This window comes from Panicum virgatum, chromosome 7K (assembly GCF_016808335.1).
Source record: "Panicum virgatum strain AP13 chromosome 7K, P.virgatum_v5, whole genome shotgun sequence".
Classification (NCBI taxonomy): Eukaryota; Viridiplantae; Streptophyta; class Magnoliopsida; order Poales; family Poaceae; genus Panicum; species Panicum virgatum.
Genome location: NC_053142.1, coordinates 52,313,046 through 52,330,354, shown reverse-complemented (window position 1 = coordinate 52,330,354; position 17,309 = coordinate 52,313,046). Strand labels below are relative to the sequence as shown.

Sequence of the window (17,309 nt, the reverse complement as noted above, 5' to 3'; positions counted from 1 at the left end):
GTGTTATCCTTACGAGGGGCTATGCTGATCTTGTCCGAGTCAGTTCTAATTTTATCGGATGTCTCGAAGAGACAGTGTTCGTGATGATTAGGCCGGCAGAAAGAGAGGCTGCTCGGTGTGGCCGCCATCATCAGCGATTCAGTGCTCGGTGTGGCCTGGAGTTGCTTTGCACCATGACATGATTGACACCATCACCTTCCAAAAGCCCAAAAGCAAAATCTACAGGAAAGAATGAGAGGGATATGCCTCAAATAAACTTGTTACATTGATGACTGCTGCTTTGCAATCTGCCTTGCAATTTGCAGTGAAGTGAAGAGCATCATCATCATCTTAACTAGTACAGTAATCGAGAATGGTACATACCACCTAACTAATCGTCCAGCTGCTGCCCGCGAGAGTGCATACTAATAATACGGGCAGCAGTGAAGTGATAACCTCGCAGTCGCAGCTAAATTAAATTAAACAACAAAAAAAAAACTAGTGCTACTAGAAGCAGAGGATTGCGGCGGTTGCGGCGACGGAGAAGGCGAATGTGGCGACGAGGAAGGCGAAGTGGATGGCCCAGCTTCGCCTGAACTTGGCGAGGTAGGTCTCGGGCGGCTCCTGGTAGGGCACCTCGACGTCGGCGGCGGGCACGACCTCCCCGGCGGACTTGAGCATCCTGAGCCTGTCGGCTGCGAGGGCGAGGGTGAGCTTGTGGCAGCGGCGCTGGTAGCGGAAGCCGTTGAGGCAGCGGAGGTGGTGCGCGACGGCGGCGTACAAGGCGAGGTGCGCGAGGGAGAGGAGGCCGGCAGGCGCCCAGAGGTGGCGGCACTGGAGGCGCGCGGGCGGGGAGCCGGCGACGGCGGAGAGGACGAGCGCGAGGAAGAGGAAGAAGGCGAGGAAGAGGCGCCAGAGCTCCTGCTTCTGGGCGTCGGCGGCGCGCTTCTTCTCGACCGTCTTGTCGAAGTGGAGCTGCACCACGGTGCCGAGCGCCTGCGCCGCCGACTCGCGGGTGACCACGTCCACCACGCCCGACCCGGACCCGGCGGCGGCGCTGGCAATGTAGGCCGCCTCGCCGACCCGGGCGCCGCCGTACCCGTAGTGCAGATCCATCGCCGACCTTGCTGCCGCAGCTAGCCTTGCAGGGGATCGGAGGAATTGAAGCAAGGAGAGAGATGAGAATGGTGGTATGGGTGCTAGTTTGGCTGCCCTGCCGGCCCCCTACCACTGCACTGCACCTGGAGAGAGATGTGAGATGAGATCTCATCGATCATCGTCAGGACAAGCTAGATTTTGGCCTGCTTGCTCGCTACTAAATTAAATGGAGTAAAAATGCCTCATGTCATGAGTGACCAGAATCTAATCTAATCTAATCCGAGTGAAATTAGCATTAGTTTGTTCATCGCCTCGCATGGGACAAATGCAAATCAGCAAGCAGTCAGTGAAGACTGGAGAGCAGTAATACAAGTTGTGCTAATAAGCTGGCCTGCAGCGGGCACGTGGGGAGGGCGCATCTTCTGTTTCGTACCATGCCTTGTCCGCAGGGGGCTCCTTGTTAATTTTTTTTATCTTTAATCAAATTGCAGCCCATAATTCGTTTCAGCGTCACCGCCATCCTGCAAAATTCAACAGGCAAGCAGCACCGTCGGTAGGTCAGACGCGACGCGCAGTGGACAGAGAGGCCCTCCTGCCCCTTCTTTTCGCTCTCTTTCTATTCCGTTTCTCTTCTGAGTAAATTTCTTCGATGCCATTGAAATTTATACTCATCCCTTTGATGCCATCAAAATTTACATCATCCCTTTATTATTACTAAAATTTTACATCGATCTCATCAGTGCTATTCCGTTAGTGTGCTGTTAGAAAGACGCTAACCCACCGCAGGATTGGACCCAACCCACCTCAGGAGCAGAAAGTAAACGCTACAGAGCCACTGCAATAACTAATAGAGTTCATTGCCCGTGGACGCGCCAATGCAAAACGGAAAAAAAAAAGCCCGCCACAAGGATGTCGAATGAAAAAACGAGCACCAACTCAATATTGACAATCATTTAGACTCCCAAGTTTCAAAGCTTCCGGGGTTGCGCTTTCCCATCGCAACTAATAATTAGCAAGAAAATAAACATCAAGGCCAAGAGAAAGGTAACTGCAGACCAAACTGTAAAGTAATTAGGACCATGTACTACAATCAAATATGACTGATTATAGCGTGATATAATTAGATCAGTGTTTTATAGCTTAGTTGGACAGCGTTAGTAAGGTCAACACGTCACATAGAAAAAATAAAATAGTTTATACCGTGATATAATTTGCAGTTGCCTTGTGGAAGATGGATAGAATTGCTGTTGTCCGCATCTTATCCTATGGCCCATGATGGGCCCAGGGCGGGGGGATGAAATACGAAGCCCGCGGCCCGAAAATCCATAGCCTGGAAAGTTGGCCCTGGGCCAAGCTATGCATCAAATTGACTCGCACAGCATTTTGCTGTCGGTGCTACTACTCTAGTATTGTTGAATTGATTGCAAAGCTGACAAATTAAAGACAGACAGAGAGTTGAAAATGAAGTGTTTATCAAATTGACTCTGTTGCAACCTTTAATGTTGCATGCACTGATTAGCTAGCTAAACCTCGCTCTACCATTAGTCAAGGATATAGAGTACTCATCGATATATATACTTAGGCAAACCCCAACCCATAGTGTCTATAAGTGGTGTCTAAAGAAAAAAGAGAGTAAGAAATTACTCATAGACACTACCTCCCCAATACACAGTTTCTATGATAAATGAAGAAAATAAATCACATCCAATCCTCTCATCCCTTCTCTTTCCTTGCCACATCTAATCACTCTTCTCTTTTTTTTGGTTCTCATGTATGCAAGCACATACACGAGTGTGTGTGTATATATATATATATATATATATATATATATATATATATATATATATATATATATGAATATGATGATGATCACCGATCATCGGGTTGTTGTTGTTGAGTTTGCTGGTGGTGGTGGCGGCGGGACGATAATGATACTAGTGCGGCTGCCTGTGTAGTACGTGGTGAGTTGTTGTGGGCAGCCGCAGGTCGCCGACGACCTTGGCGTCGTCGGCGACCTGCTGGTTGGCCTCGCGCCCCTTGCCCTCGCCGAGGACGGCCACGAGCAGCAGCATGAGCGGGTTGAAGACGGAGGCGAACATAGGGCCGCGGCGCTCGACGCACCAGAAGAGCACGACGAGCATGACGCCGGAGGCGAGGACGCCGGCGTAGACGATGGAGAGCAGCCTGACGTCCCAGCGGAGGCGCCACTGCGCGACGTCCCTGTCGAAGCAGAGCGCGAAGTCGGAGGACTGCAGCGCCGTGCTGGAGTAGGGGAAGGGGTACTCTTTGCTGAGCTTGGTCTGGATGAAGAGCCACAGCGCGTAGAAGAAGAAGCTGCCGATGCACAGCAGAGAGCCCATGGCGTAGTCGTTGTTGCTGGTCTGGTGCTGGTGCTGGTGGGTCGCCGCCGGCGCCGCCACCAGGAGCAGGAGGTTCATGCGGCTGTGCCAGGGCGTGATGTCCACGCCCTTGTAGAAGGTGAGCAGCATGGTCCCGGCGACGCCGAGGAAAGTGCCCGCGACCTTGGCTTGCCCCGACAGGGTGCGGATGGCGAGGCGCTCGTAGCGGAAGAGCCGGCAACCCGGCCGGCCTATCTTATAAATATAATAATAATATTTATTAAATTACATATTACATAGTAGGAGTAGTAGTAGTAAACCAAAAGACTAATTAATAATATATATCGTACCCCGTGAGGCCGCAAATAAAAGACAGCACCAACACTCTCCGCGTCAGCTCTGTTCGGTTCTTCCTGAAAAATCCACGATCGAAAAAGATGCTAGTAGAGGCTGGAGATTAATTAATTAATTATTGATGAAGGCAGAGGCGAACATGTAGCGGTAGGCGACGAGTACCCTCAAATCCATCCCGTCGCTCACTGCCAGCTTGTACAAGATATTCAGGCCGGCGAAGACCACCTGAAACGACACCATCCCTACCACGGGCTTGAGGCTGACCACCAAATCGCCGGCGGCCATTGCATGCCCGCCGGCCAATGCCCGGCCGCCGCCGCGCGTGAGACTGGAATGGAATGGAATGGAATGGATCGTCGGGGCCGGCCGGAGAGACAAGCAAGGGGCCGGGTCTAGGGGTTTTGGCCGTCGATCGAGACGCCGGCCGCCCGGATCTCGATCAGTCAGTCCAGACGCAGGATTTATATAGATTAGAGATTGCAAGGAAGATCAGATTCAGAGGAGGGGTTTGTTTGCATTGGTTGGTTATTATTAGGGTTAATTGGAGATATACTATTACAACTTTCAGGAGTTGAAAATATGCTATTACAATTCACCATATTGGAGATATACCATCAGGATGCCTCTTTCCCCTCATGAGGCCCACCCGCAGGGTACAGTTTATCGTATTTTTCCTGTATGGACGTGTATACCCCTCCATCCAAATCCATCTGCTCCGTGCGTCGCGACCCCGGGGGCGGGGCGGCGGCGGGGATCGCGACGCAGAAGTCGCGACGCCCAGGTCGTGGCCGCCGCTCCGGGTCGTGGCGCTGATAATGGCGACGATGGCGCTGCCCAGCACGGCGCCGAAGCCGAGGCCGAGCGCCAGCAGCGACACATCTTAGGGAACTCGGAGTAGTAGAACTCGATCTGCCCGATGAGGTTCAGCGCCTCGGCGAGCCCCGTTAGGCAGTGCTGCGGCACCAGACGCATGGCCGACATTGGCATCGGGGGCCCGTGCGCGGGTCGGCGTCGATGAGGTCCTCGGCGATGGCGGCGGCGCAGCGGAGGCTCTCGGTGCGCTCGGCCACGGCCATGGCCACGGCGAATAGCACCAGGCCGGCGCCCATCCGCTGGCGCAGGCTGAGCCCCCGCGCGTGGCCCGTGAGCCGGGACAGGGGCCGCACCAGCGCGCGGTCGTACACGGCCACCCAGACGGTGAGCGTCAGGATGCTGAAGACGCCGAAGGTGGCCGCGGGGATCTCCCGGCCGCCCACCTTCCGCTGCATCGTCTTGGCCTGCAGCGTCGGGAACATCTGCTGCCTGACGATCACGCCGGGCAGGATCCCCGTCGACCATATCGGGAGCACGTGGATGACGGCCTTGGTGTCCTCCACTTGCTGCCCCGTGCACAGCCTCCACGGGTCGCACGCCGCCCCGTCGACGCTCAGCTCCTTGCCGAGGTTCCTAAGCACGCAGGCCCGGTTCAAGTACCTGCGCCATGAGCACACACAGCCATATTAATTCACGCCATGCTTCACAATTAGCATCACGAAGAAGAATTCAGAATTGTGCAATAGTGTACCGTACCTTTAGCTTGTTGGTGGAAGTCCTGGGCTTGGCGCCGGCCTTGTTGTGGAAGCTCGAGGCGTCGGCCGTCTCCGGCGGCATGGGCTCGTGGCGGTTCTTGTAGCTGGCGACGAGCACCTGCACGAGGCCGAGGATGGCGCTCCTGTCGGCCGCCGCCTTCAGGTAGAAGGGCGAGCCGAGGAGGAAGAGCGTGAGCGCGGTGACCATGAGCACGACGGGCACGGAGAAGCCGACGACCCAGCCCCAGGCTTGCTGGATGTAGACGATGACGGTGGGCGCGAACTCGATGAAGGTCGAACACGATGTAGACGATGACGTGTAGTACCATGGTCTGCAGCGTCCCCCGCCGCCGCCGCCGCCCCTGGGGTCGCGACGCACGGAACAGATGGATTTGGATGGGGGTATACACGTCCATAAGGGGGAAATATGGTGAATTGTAATAGCATATTTCCAACTCTTGAAAGTTGTAATGGTATATCTCCAATTAACCCTTATTATTATGGCCTGCCCACCACAACAACTCTCCTATTCCTATAGAAGTATAGAAGAAGAAGAAGAGCCTGCCCTGAAGATACAATACAATATGGGCCGAGGAGGGTTCTGATAGGCCGTGGTTGGCCGGCTGTGCAACAAGGCACTTTTTTTTTTTGAAAGGACAAACAAGGCACTTGCTTCGGCGGGAGGCACAGTGGGAGCTTGAGGCAGTAGCAAGATTCGGAGCCGCGACGGGAGATATGCGGCCTCGGGAGCTGGTGACGCCGGCAGTCAGCGGGAGCTCGCGGTGCCGAAGGGAGATTTGCAGCCGCTAGAGCTCGAGGCGGCCGAGGCGGCCGGCGCCCGGCGGGAGCTCGCGGTTGGAGACGGGGCAGGCTGGTGGAAGCGCGAGGTGGCCGCGGCGGGAGATGAGCGGTCGGTGGGAGCTTGCGACTGCAGACCGGGGTAGGCTAGCGGGAGGTCGTGGCTGGACCCGAGGTGGCCGCGGTGGGAGCTAGTGGCTGCCGCTTGGCCAGTGCAAGCTCGTGTCTAGAGCCCATGGCAAGCCGGTGGGAGCTCGTGGCCGCAGAGGATGACAACGCCGCTGCTCGCCCAAGCCTGCAGCTGATCCACGTGGGGAAGAAGAGGATGAGAAGGAGAGAGAATAGGGGTGAAGAAAATAATAAATAGGAAGAATTGAGAAAAAAAAACAAGGGTAGTATGGTCATTTCGTTCTTTTAGGTTACCATGAGGAGCCGTTTTGCCAAACGTTTTCTAAAACGGCTTCAGCTTCACCAAAAAAATCACTCCACCAGAAAAGCTGAAGCTGTTTTTGGAGGAGCCGGAACTTTGCTAAACAGACCCCAACTCTTCTAGAGAGAGAAGAAGATACAATATGGGTGGGCCGAGGGTTCTGGCAGGCCGTGGTGTGCCGGCCGTGCGACAAACAAGGCACTTTTTTTTTGAAAGGACAAACAAGACACTTGGTTCTACACACAACGAACAAGGAAAAATCTAACCGAAGACCTGTCCCGCTACAGCATCATCGCGCGACTCGTCCAGCCCAGCAGGCCGCCAGCCTTTTTTCCCATGCAAGCTGCACATTATTAATTAGTTCCACGCGAAAACTTTATTGGGTTACATATTATGGTATGCTGTGTATGCGGCCCACTCACGTCTAGACCTGGGCATCCTCCGGGCCGGGTCGGATTCGGGTCGGGCCAAAAAAAGCCCGGTGTTTTTTCTAGCGGCCCGTGCCCGACCCGACCCGGTGGCCGGGCCGTAAAATTGAGCCCGCACCCGACCCGACAGACAGTCGGGTCGGGTCGGGTTCGGGTCGGGTCGGGTCGGGCCGGGCCTATGTAAAATGTCGGGTTCCTTCGGATTTTTCGGGTTTCGGGTCAAAAATTTTAGCCCGTGCCCGGCCCGTCAGTCATACCGGGTCAAAAATTTTGACCCGAGCCCGCCCATCAAACTCTTTGGGTCGGGTCGGGCTATTTTCGGGCGGGTTGGGTCGGGTCCGTCGGGTCGGGCAGCCCATGCCCAGGTCTACTCACGTCCTCCCCCTTCTCCCTCTTGCATGCTTTTTTATTGAATGATACTTTGTATAAAAATATTTTTATCTCCTTCATATTACCTCCATTTCGAAAACCGATTACACTATTGTGTTCTATGCGATAAGATGAACAAAACTAGATCACACTTGTATATATTTTGACAATATTTGTAAATTGCTAGCAACTTATGTGACGGTTTGCTCGCTTTCTGTAACAACTTATGTTTATATTGGCTTAATGTAGTAACAACTTGTGTGCATAACATCTTTTATTTTGTGTCAACTTCTATGTATGAGTGTAAGATATATTTTATTTGAAGTAATTTATATTTTATTTGTGTGACAACTCATGTGTATAATAGATTATATTTTTGGCAATTTTTGTTTAAATGTATGACAACTTTTATTTTTTACAAAAATTTGTATAACCTATGGGTATGACAACTTACTCATTTTTAATTACTTAGTGTGTGATATCTTATATTTGTGACAACTTATGTATATGATAGATTTTATTTTTGTGACAACTTATGATTATAACAGATTATGCTTTTGTGGCAACTTCATTTTTTAACAATTTATAAATATTTTTTATGGTAACATTTATCTTGTATGTGTGGCAACTTATATATTTATATTGTAGCAACTCATCCGATAATATCAAACTCAAACTTAAATATAAGTTGCTACTAGTGCAAAAACATCTTCAAAATATATGCAAGTGAGATCTAGTTTTGTTGGTCTCATCACGTAGAACACAACGGTGTAATCGGTATTCAAAACGGAGAATATATAAAAAAAGATAAAATATTTTTTATAAATAAATTGCATGTTAAAAAAGGCGCACGGGCATGCTATACGTGGATGGAAGAGAGCAAGCACGGCTTGAAAAAACGCGCAGGGTGGAGAGGGATGTGTACAGGCGATTCGGTACAAATAGATCGGTACAAACAGGAGGAGAAGGAGAAGGAGAAGGAAGGTCGGAAGGGGTCGCGCGTTAACTGTGTCCAACAAACAAACACCGTCCCACCGCCGTCCGCCCGTCCCCCGCACGCCACTTCTTCGCCTCTCTCCGTCTCGGCGACGACCGCCACTTCTTCGTCGGGCGATCAGCAGCATTCGATTCCGACAGGGGTACGTGGACGCCCGCCCCTTCCCTTCCCTTCCCTTCCCTTCCTGCTGCGCGAAATCGAGCACCCAAACCCTAACGTATGGTATTTGTATTCGGATTTCACCATGATTTTACCCTATAGCGCTTCGATTTTTTTTCTTTGCGAAAAAAAAATATTATTCAGACTGCCTCGGGGAAGGAAGAGTATTTCCTTAGGGATTCCATTCTCTTAGACTCGCTGCACTTGATGATTTGCGCTGCCGCCCGCCACCGCGACCAGATCGGGCTCAGACCCTCCACTCATCCACTGGTTTGCTCCCTTTTTTAACCCCCCACCCGAAGATAGATAACAAGATCCATCCCTCTGCGTTACTTGCTGATTGATGAACGGTAGACCTTTTACTCATTTCGTGGCTGCTGATGGTATCATAGTATTCACTATACCAATTATTTCTAGCAAGTCCTGGGGTTTGATTTCCTCACTTCTCACTGGAAATGGTGGATTGTTATATGTTTCTCAGTGGAACCAGATGATATGGACCTTGTGCTGCCTGCACACATCTTTTCATTTCTGGCTCCTTTCCAGTGCAGGATGAGTGATGAGGACAAGACTGCTGCTGCTGCTGCTGAGCAGCCGAAGCGAGCCCCTAAGCTCAATGAAAGGATCCTCTCTTCTTTGTCCAGGAGATCCGTAGCTGCTCATCCATGGCATGATCTTGAGATCGGTGCGCGGCTCAACTATCCTTTTCTACCGTTCCTAGAACCTTCATCAAGTAAGCAGCATATGCTAAACGAATTTGGTTATGCAGGTCCTGGGGCTCCCGCTGTCTTCAATGTTGTAAGTATCATCATTGCCCCCCTACTCTACATGTTTGGCAAATTAGATGCTTGCTGTAGATTGTCTTCATAAGACTCGACTATTATCGACTGTTCCATCATGGAAGGAGATAAGAGAATGGGATGTGTAGATTGTATGACTGCCCAAATTTAAAGGCATCTCACCCCAACCCTAAAAGCATACAAGGTTGTATCAATTCCAGTCAAGATGCAATTCAGTCATTGCAAATCTTGCAGCTTGGCAGGATTAATCTTGTTCCACGTTTATTTGTATCCTAATGTAGGAGCTGCATCTTTCTACCTGTTATATTTATTTTGAGCTGTATTGCAGCTAGAAGTGACATTCCGGTCAAATTGCCATCAATGGCTAGACCCAGAGTCACCTAAGGAATTTCCTCCCTCTTTTTTGTTTGATAAGCCAATATTGGATTTTCTAGCCTTCTTTTTTTTTTTGAAGGGAAAACTGTGGAGGAGTTCTCCACAGCACTTCAGTTTTCATTAAAAGAGTTAGGGGGTTAGTACAAGAGTTCGAAATACTTACAAAGGAGAGAGGAGGAAGGGGAAGAGCCTATACAAAGGATTTTCTAGCCTTCAATAAGGACTGGTTCCTCTAACATCACCCCAAGCACCTATTTAATTATTTAATTGCACATTTTTGCGTTGCCAACCATTTGATGCTCCTACATAATGTACACGAATATTTTGGCAATAATTTGATTGCTGGTAAAAAAATGCTTCATTTTGTTATGATTATGATGTTTAACATTGCTATTTAGTTCCAGAGAGTGACTGGAAATCTATACATCACCATGCAGGTCGTTGAGATCACAAAGGGAAGCAAAGTTAAATATGAGCTTGACAAGAAAACTGGATTGATTAAGGTCTGTTCTCAAAGTTGCGTGCATCTTGATCATCAGTTTCTATCTCAAGAGCTGTATGGCTTAATTTCTATTTCTTGTTCTTGTGCAATGGATGACAATCATCATCCACCATCAATTTGAACGTTTGTTATTGCACAACATTAATTTGTCAGACTTATTAAGTCTTCCACTTATGAAATGTGAGAGTTTATTTTGCATTTTTGTCCTGAAATCATATTGTAATTTACCTATTGTGCTACAACCTGACAGGTTGATCGAGTCCTGTACTCATCAGTTGTATACCCTCACAATTACGGATTCATTCCTAGGACTCTTTGTGAGGACAACGACCCAATGGATGTTTTGGTCCTGATGCAGGTTACTCTTCCTTTTTCCACTTTTCCGTGTCATGTACTCATGCGAAGACATTTGGGAGGAATGTAGAGTGTTCAGTATTACTATGTCCTCTCTCTAGGGACAAAAAATTTGTTAGTGCTCTGGCTTTCACATTCTCAGACTGCTCAGCTGCTCTTTAATTGTGTCATTAGTTATTTGTAACTGAATTATATGGTACCATATAAGCAGTGTCATGATCTTGTGATGATTATTTGTTCTTTTTCTTATTGTGCCAAGCATGGAGAAGTTACATAGATTATAGCATGCAGAATTAAATTGTTATGATTGTGTGTTCTTATCTCCTACAGGAGCCTGTTATTCCGGGTTCATTCCTCCGGGCAAGAGCAATTGGCCTTATGCCTATGATTGACCAGGTATTTCATGTTACATTCTCTTTGAGGTAAATGGAAAATGAAGAGCTTTTCAATTTTTCTTCTTCTAAATATGGATATCTGTTGGGTGTTGTCAGGGTGAAAAGGATGACAAGATAATTGCTGTCTGTGCTGATGATCCGGAATACCGTCACTACAATGACATCAGTGAGCTGTCTCCTCACCGCCTGCAAGAGATCAAGCGCTTCTTTGAAGATTGTATCCTGTATAAAGTATAATTCACTACTGCTTTCTTACTATATGCTCTAGTATATTTTGCATGATCACATTCACAGGTACAAGCTTCCTTAGCAGTATTATTCAGACAAGAAAAATGAGAACAAAGAGGTTGCTGTTGATGCATTCTTGCCTGCGACCACTGCTCGAGATGCCATTCAGTACTCCATGTAAGCTCAATTGGACATTAAACCTTTGCTGCGCTGTTACACAAGTGCATTTCTTTTTGGTGCTAGCTGAGTATGAAAATGCTTTGTAACTTTCAGTAACACATATTTCTTGACTTGATTGCAGGGATCTCTATGCACAGTATATTTTGCAAAGCTTGAGGCAGTAAAATGCCAGCAACTATTTATTGTGGTGTCTTCGATTGTGTGTGATTTTAAGTGGACGCTTGAATTGTGTGCGACCATTACAATTGAATGATGTTACTAGCTGTGATTTCCTTCTGCTTTTCCCGGGACTTGTATAACTTTGTCATTAAATTATGAATAAGCGGAGTTCGTACGTTTACCTTGCTCACCCAAGCTAGGTAGCCATATGCAGGATGTTTAATGTTGCCGTTGTTTTTTCTTTTATGGATCGCTAGCATTGTTTGTTGTTGCAGGGCTTTGTCTTCATTATTGCGGGGAGTCAGGTGATCGTCTTTTGAACCATGCGTGTGGTTGGAGATGAAGAAGTCCACCTTCAAGAACCGCCCAACAACATGATGGGATTGTTGCGGATTGAGATGCCATGGGTGATCTTGGATGGCTTGAGTTCTTGTTCAAAGTGAGGCGGATTAGTGGCAGAAGGCCGGTAGTGGTCTAGTCGGGCAGTAGCGGCGATCGTCGGGAAGGACGTCCGGTCTGCTTGGGGCACCTACGTCTAGTGGTGTGGCGATGAGCTGGCCGGGATTATTCCACAATACGCCCGCGATAGATGATGGTCCATGGAAATATTTATTTGCTGCACCAAGCGATGAGTAAGGAGGACATAATTGCTAGCAATATAAGTTGGACTGAATTTACTGGTGGCGTTTTTTTTTCAAACATTCTAATGACTATCTTTTAATCCGAGTATCTATTTCATTTGATGATCTTTCTGGAATCTGTGTTTAAGTAGTCTCCACACCTATCATTCCAAGTGATATCACTAGAGCATAAAAGGTTTGCCGTGTAACACTCATTGTTTACTTCCGTACCAAGCATTGTATCATCTCACTCAAAAATAGATATTTCACCGGCCCAGCTACATGAAGCAATCACATTTGGTATTATAGGGTGGTATACAACATCAGTGCAGGCTTCTTTGAATGCTTCTATTTTCCATAAAAGCCTTGCTGATTTATAATCAAAAAAGTAAATGGATCCATCTGATGAACCGGATGCAAGTTCTCTTCCATTTAGAGAAAAATTGCACTTAATCGGGAAACCCCAAACTCCATGTCCTTCAAACCGCATATACTTGTTCAGCTTGAAGGGTGGCCTTGATGAAAAAATCGCAATGTAGTTCCCGTTCGATTGTACAACAAAAGAAGCTTCATGCGGGTGGTATCTTACACATGGGCATGTGAATGCTTCAGTATAAACCTGTGAATACAATGGTGATTTATGTTAGCTTCCATTCTGCTGGTAGGATCCAGTTCCTATTTTTGAACAATATATTCCCTGAACTAACAATTGTTTGACTATCTGATTTGAGATCAGTCATTATGGGCCTGTACCTTTTTAGTTCACAGAGAACAATGCACCTTCACTATTTCTGAATCATTGTATTAGAGTGTGCAGAATATGTTCTGTCCATGCTCCAGCCCCAGTGTTGCAGCATGTCAGAATATGTTCTCATGAATATGCGGAATCTCTATATAGCTCTATGTATCAATGCAGAATATCCAAGTAAAAATTGCATAGATAACTGCTATTCTCTAATTTATAGCAAAAAAAAACTAACTTGTTTTTCAAACTAAGGTTTTATTTTATACCTTTTTTAACATGTGTACACACACATTGATGAAGGCAGATAGTGTGACACATGCGAGCCACATCCACCTAAAGAGTAATATAATTATAAACCTATTACCTGATTGGATAAAGGAACTTGTCGCAGGACATCCCAGACAATTATAGTGTTCTCACTAATATTGCTTCTGGTTGTGTCTGTTGAAGAGATAAATTGTCTCCCATCAGCACTGAATTCGATGTCAAGGATGGTCCCAAGACTTCTATGAAATTCTTTTGTTACCAAACCACTTCGAATATCCCATAGCCTAAGAGAACCATTCGACCCACCAGATAGGAAGAGATTGGGGTTACTTGGGTTGAACTTGATAACCTCCACAGCTTGATCTTCCTTGAATACTTTGATTACCTTTCCTTCCACAACATCAATTAGCTGTACGGAACAATCAAGCCCTCCAGAAAGTAAAGAGAGGCTATGAGGGGACCACCTCACATCCTTTACAGCAGCAGTGTGATGCTTCAAAACACGAGCAGTAGTATTCCCTTTGTCCCATACGTTCCATACGTGGACTGTATGATCCATTCCAGCAGAAGTGAGTAGATGTGCTGCCCCCATAAAAAAAATGAGCATCTTCTGACTAGGTAAAATTTACCATTGATAAAGACTATGCAAAATCATCCTAGGAATAGTGTATGTCTAAAAGTAATATCTCAATCAACCAACCACCAAAATTTGAAGCTGGTGATTCCCTATCAACTCATCTCATTAATTGATACTTACTATCAGATCGTCGCATGTGCCACACTGTTAGTTGATAGTGTAGCATAAAGACAAAAAGGAACTGAACTTATATCTTTTGAGTTAAGCAACAAGGCATCAAAATATTTATTTATTTCGAAAAACCAAGCTTGTTCATGGTTCCTGTTAATAATAACACACAAATAATTATTGCAGTTTCTGTGGGTTCTGTGGTTGTAGAATGAGCTCTTTTTATTGATGCTCTACCGCATTTATAATCTCCTTCCCTTGTTATTCTTTAAGGAAACATCAAGTTACAAATGAATGTAGATATCAACACATCTTAACATTTCAAAAGAAGTCAAATTTACTAACAATTTTTTATTCACCACGTATCTGCCCCACCCATGTCAAACTTCCTCAGATAATTTCTCCTGTTTGTTGTCCAAGACTACTAGACTAGACAAAGCAGTGCAGTAAGATTTCCATCAGAACCTATTATCACTGTAAAGAAAAAAACATACCAATGGCTGGTATGTCACAAAAGTATGGATGAAAGTTCTCATCGAGGATTTTTTAAAAAAAAATTAGGAACAATCTATTTGGATTTTTTAATTCCACAGAGATATTGCCAAATATGATATTTCATAAGCATCCACAGTCAGCATTAAATTAGCAAGGGACATAAATTGTAAGAACTTCCACAACAGTCCAAAATCCAATATGAAGAGCAAGGGGTTAGTATTTAGTAGAGGTGACATATGACATATCTTGGCTCACACAAGATTAGAATTGCATAATGGTCACTTAATCCTAATGACCTTCTTAGTGAACAACATTACCATGGACCAATGCATTTCATAGCATCATTATCTGTATAGTGAGTTACTTGGCTCAATGCTAATCTACTATGACTAGTAGCCAGATTATAGGGAACATTGAGGATGCCATCCAAAAAAATGTCAAATATGCAGGACCGGAGCTGCCCATTGGCCTTGGGGTCACAAGATCCCGATAAAATTTTGTAAATCCTATAGAAATCTACTGTTTATTAGTTTTTTTTTACCCCATTGCATAAACATGGCGACCTCGGTAACATTTGTGGCTGGCTTCACCCCTGCAAATATGTTAGCCCAGAAGTACATGATCATTTGGTGAAAGACACTGAAACTTTTAATGCTGTTGTTTTCTTGTATTTTTTTTAAAAAAAAGGTCCCATGCCTGAAATTGATAGATAATATTTTGCCATTTCATATCACTAACGTTGGTAAAAAAAATCAATACCAGGGCAGCAGCACAGCACCTGCTTTGTTTTCTAGTTATTATAAGAGATCTCCCCATTTCCCCCATGTTGGTTACCCCATTTTCTTGACTATAACCAACTTATTGTATACCTGTTAGCATACCCCAAATTCGCAATGGCTGGTGTGATAACCATTGCAGTGCACAATGTCTCCATTTTCCTGATATCCCAATACACAACTCCAGGTCTAATACCATACGCATTTTGATAATGTAAGTCAAACAGAACAGCAAAGAGGCGGTATCATGTAAGAACAATTACTGACCATGAGTTGGCGACCAAGCTATACAATTTATAGCCTTTGTGTGACCGTTCAAAGAAACCGAGAGCTTTGAAGGCAAACTTTTGCTAGATCCAGGCTTTGGTTGGCATCGCAAGGAATGCAAAATGTCAGCTCGCAGATTTGAATCAGTGATGGAGCCAACTGCAACAAGATGTTACAGTGAAGATTAAGAAAGGGCTGTTCAAGCCAAAGAAAAACCTGAAGTATAGAAGCATCACTCTTATAAACTAGTTACTCGTGAAATCATCATGATAACATTAAGAGTGGACTCTTGAGACGAAGCATTTTGGCTTTCTCGCACAGCATGGGTAACACAAGCTTTTTATTTGCCTTTATCCAAGGTCTGAACAATTCCTCCAAAAATTTCAAACCATTTGAGACTAAATCCATTCTAGAATGCAATACATTATTATTAAATCGATTTATCTCAAAACCAATCAAACAAAAATATTCTAAACTCAACCAGCGGTTTGGTGAAGCTGCACACATGAGTGTTTTGCCATGTGAGAATTCGAATCCCAGGACGAATTTTATATTAGGATAAATCAGTGTAGACGTATGGAAAGCAATTTTCGCTTCCAACCAGCTGCTAAGGGGGCCCAAAATGCTCACCTGACGAATCGACCTCTGCTGTTGTCTGCGGAGGAAGGTGCGATGCGGCGTCCACGGGTGCACGAGATGCAGCCAGGAGGGCGCACTCCCTCTTGGAGACGTACCTGCCGCTGGCTGAAGACGTCGGCGGCGGCGCTGCTTTGGCCTGTAGGGGCGGCTGCGGGAAGGACGAGGGTGGAGGGAGGTATGGTTGGTATTCCCACCGCGGCCGCTTCACGGGAGGTGGTGCGAAGGACGTGAGCGCGGTGGCGACTGGCGGGGAGGAGGGCGGCTCGTCGTCCTCCTCGTCGGAGGTAGCGCCGCCGTACGCAGCGGAGAGGAGATCCATCGGCAGTCGGAGGTCTGGGGGCCGACCCAACCTGATAAACGACCGGCCTTTTTTTAACAGGAGAAATTTTGATTTTCGACCCTCCCTTTAAGGAATTTTGATCTCTTTTATTTATACGTTGACCTTTTGCAGTAACTCCCTCAAGCCATGTAGTACTACTACTTCCATCAACAAAACAATTTTCATTACCTACCCACCCTAAGTAAAAATCGAAGCTACAGTAATTTTTTTAAAATATATACTATGTTTATTATAGTTAATTCGGTATTATTTAATTTTTGTAGTGATTATATATATCATTATTGCGCACGTGTTTTTCGATGTTTGAATTTTTATTTGCATTTATATAAGTAATATAACACTTTTTTTGTGAGGCCAACCTCATATCAAATTGTAAAATAAACACGACACAGAGGACAACTGGAAGCCTTAATGGTTAATATATATATTAGGAGCCTAGGGCTTCCAATAACAAATGAAAGCCCCCAACCAATCAGCTCCCCCAACTAACCCACGCCAGACCCGTTAGGCCCAGCTCAAGTCCAGAAGTATATAATTGCACCCACCCCACCCCCAACACAAATCTCCCTCCCCTCCCCAACTCGCAGGCGCGCGGCCGTCGCACCACCTGCAACCAAGGTTTTAAATAACCGGCTATAGCTGCCGCTATAGCCGGATTTAGCTTTTTGAGAGCATAAATGTTAGGAGAAAGTCCATTTGGCGCTAAGCAGAATAGCCCGCTATAGCCAGCTAAATCAGCTAAATTACCATCTCTTAGCCCGCTAAATTTTGACTGGAGATCGAAACTGTGAACTCATTTCTTCGTCGGTCTGTCATTTGTGTTAGACTTATGGTTGTTGCATCATCTGAACTTTGTGTTAGATTTGTGAAAGCATGAAGTTAAAGTTCTATGTTGTTTCTCTA

At 46.4% G+C, this 17,309-nt stretch overlaps 3 protein-coding genes and 2 pseudogenes across 7 annotated transcripts; 1 reads left to right on the top strand and 4 right to left on the bottom strand.

Annotated features, from left to right (window-relative positions):
• Positions 1-220: 220 nt before the first annotated feature.
• LOC120642194 lies at positions 221-1,433 on the bottom strand. Its single transcript, XM_039918637.1, has one exon. It carries the CDS (start codon positions 1,093-1,095, stop codon positions 487-489), a length of 609 nt encoding a protein of 202 aa, XP_039774571.1. The 5' UTR covers positions 1,096-1,433; the 3' UTR covers positions 221-486.
• A 1,578-nt stretch (positions 1,434-3,011) lies between these two features.
• LOC120640402 lies at positions 3,012-4,055 on the bottom strand (annotated as a pseudogene).
• Positions 4,056-4,362: 307 nt separating this feature from the next.
• On the bottom strand, positions 4,363-5,754 carry LOC120640401 (annotated as a pseudogene).
• Positions 5,755-8,253: 2,499 nt separating this feature from the next.
• On the top strand, positions 8,254-11,719 carry LOC120642192 (soluble inorganic pyrophosphatase-like). 5 transcript variants are annotated; one of them, XM_039918631.1, is made up of 9 exons: positions 8,254-8,502; positions 9,066-9,204; positions 9,289-9,317; positions 10,132-10,197; positions 10,447-10,554; positions 10,881-10,946; positions 11,042-11,162; positions 11,269-11,350; positions 11,475-11,719. In XM_039918631.1, exons 1-9 carry the CDS (start codon positions 8,281-8,283, stop codon positions 11,515-11,517), a joined length of 876 nt encoding a protein of 291 aa, XP_039774565.1. In that variant the 5' UTR covers positions 8,254-8,280; the 3' UTR covers positions 11,518-11,719. The 5 variants fall into 5 exon arrangements, with proteins under 5 accessions (XP_039774565.1, XP_039774563.1, XP_039774567.1 ...); XM_039918629.1 differs by having other exon boundaries at positions 8,254-8,577; XM_039918633.1 differs by having other exon boundaries at positions 8,338-8,502; positions 9,071-9,204.
• A 580-nt stretch (positions 11,720-12,299) lies between these two features.
• On the bottom strand, positions 12,300-16,438 carry LOC120642191 (WD repeat-containing protein 25-like). Its single transcript, XM_039918628.1, has 4 exons — positions 16,058-16,438; positions 15,428-15,586; positions 13,242-13,726; positions 12,300-12,751 (listed from the first exon to the last, which is right to left on the bottom strand). The coding sequence occupies exons 1-4, from the start codon at positions 16,383-16,385 to the stop codon at positions 12,380-12,382; spliced, it is 1,344 nt and encodes a 447-aa protein (XP_039774562.1). The 5' UTR covers positions 16,386-16,438; the 3' UTR covers positions 12,300-12,379.
• Between the last annotated feature and the right edge of the window lie 871 nt (positions 16,439-17,309).

Coding starts and splice junctions, on each gene's coding strand:
- LOC120642191 (XM_039918628.1), bottom strand. CDS start 16,385: ATGGATCTCCTCTCCGCTGCGTACGGCGGCGCTACCTCCGACGAGGAG. Junction 15,587..16,057: donor AGCAGAGGTCGATTCGTCAG/GTGAGCATTTTG, acceptor ATCTTGTTGCAG/TTGGCTCCATCACTGATTCA. Junction 13,727..15,427: donor AGCTTGGTCGCCAACTCATG/GTCAGTAATTGT, acceptor TTATGGGGGCAG/CACATCTACTCACTTCTGCT.
- LOC120642192 (XM_039918629.1), top strand. CDS start 8,281: ATGTGTACAGGCGATTCGGTACAAATAGATCGGTACAAACAGGAGGAG. Junction 8,578..9,065: donor TCGAGCACCCAAACCCTAAC/GTATGGTATTTG, acceptor GCTCCTTTCCAG/TGCAGGATGAGTGATGAGGA. Junction 10,198..10,446: donor AGAAAACTGGATTGATTAAG/GTCTGTTCTCAA, acceptor ACAACCTGACAG/GTTGATCGAGTCCTGTACTC.
- LOC120642194 (XM_039918637.1), bottom strand. CDS start 1,095: ATGGATCTGCACTACGGGTACGGCGGCGCCCGGGTCGGCGAGGCGGCC.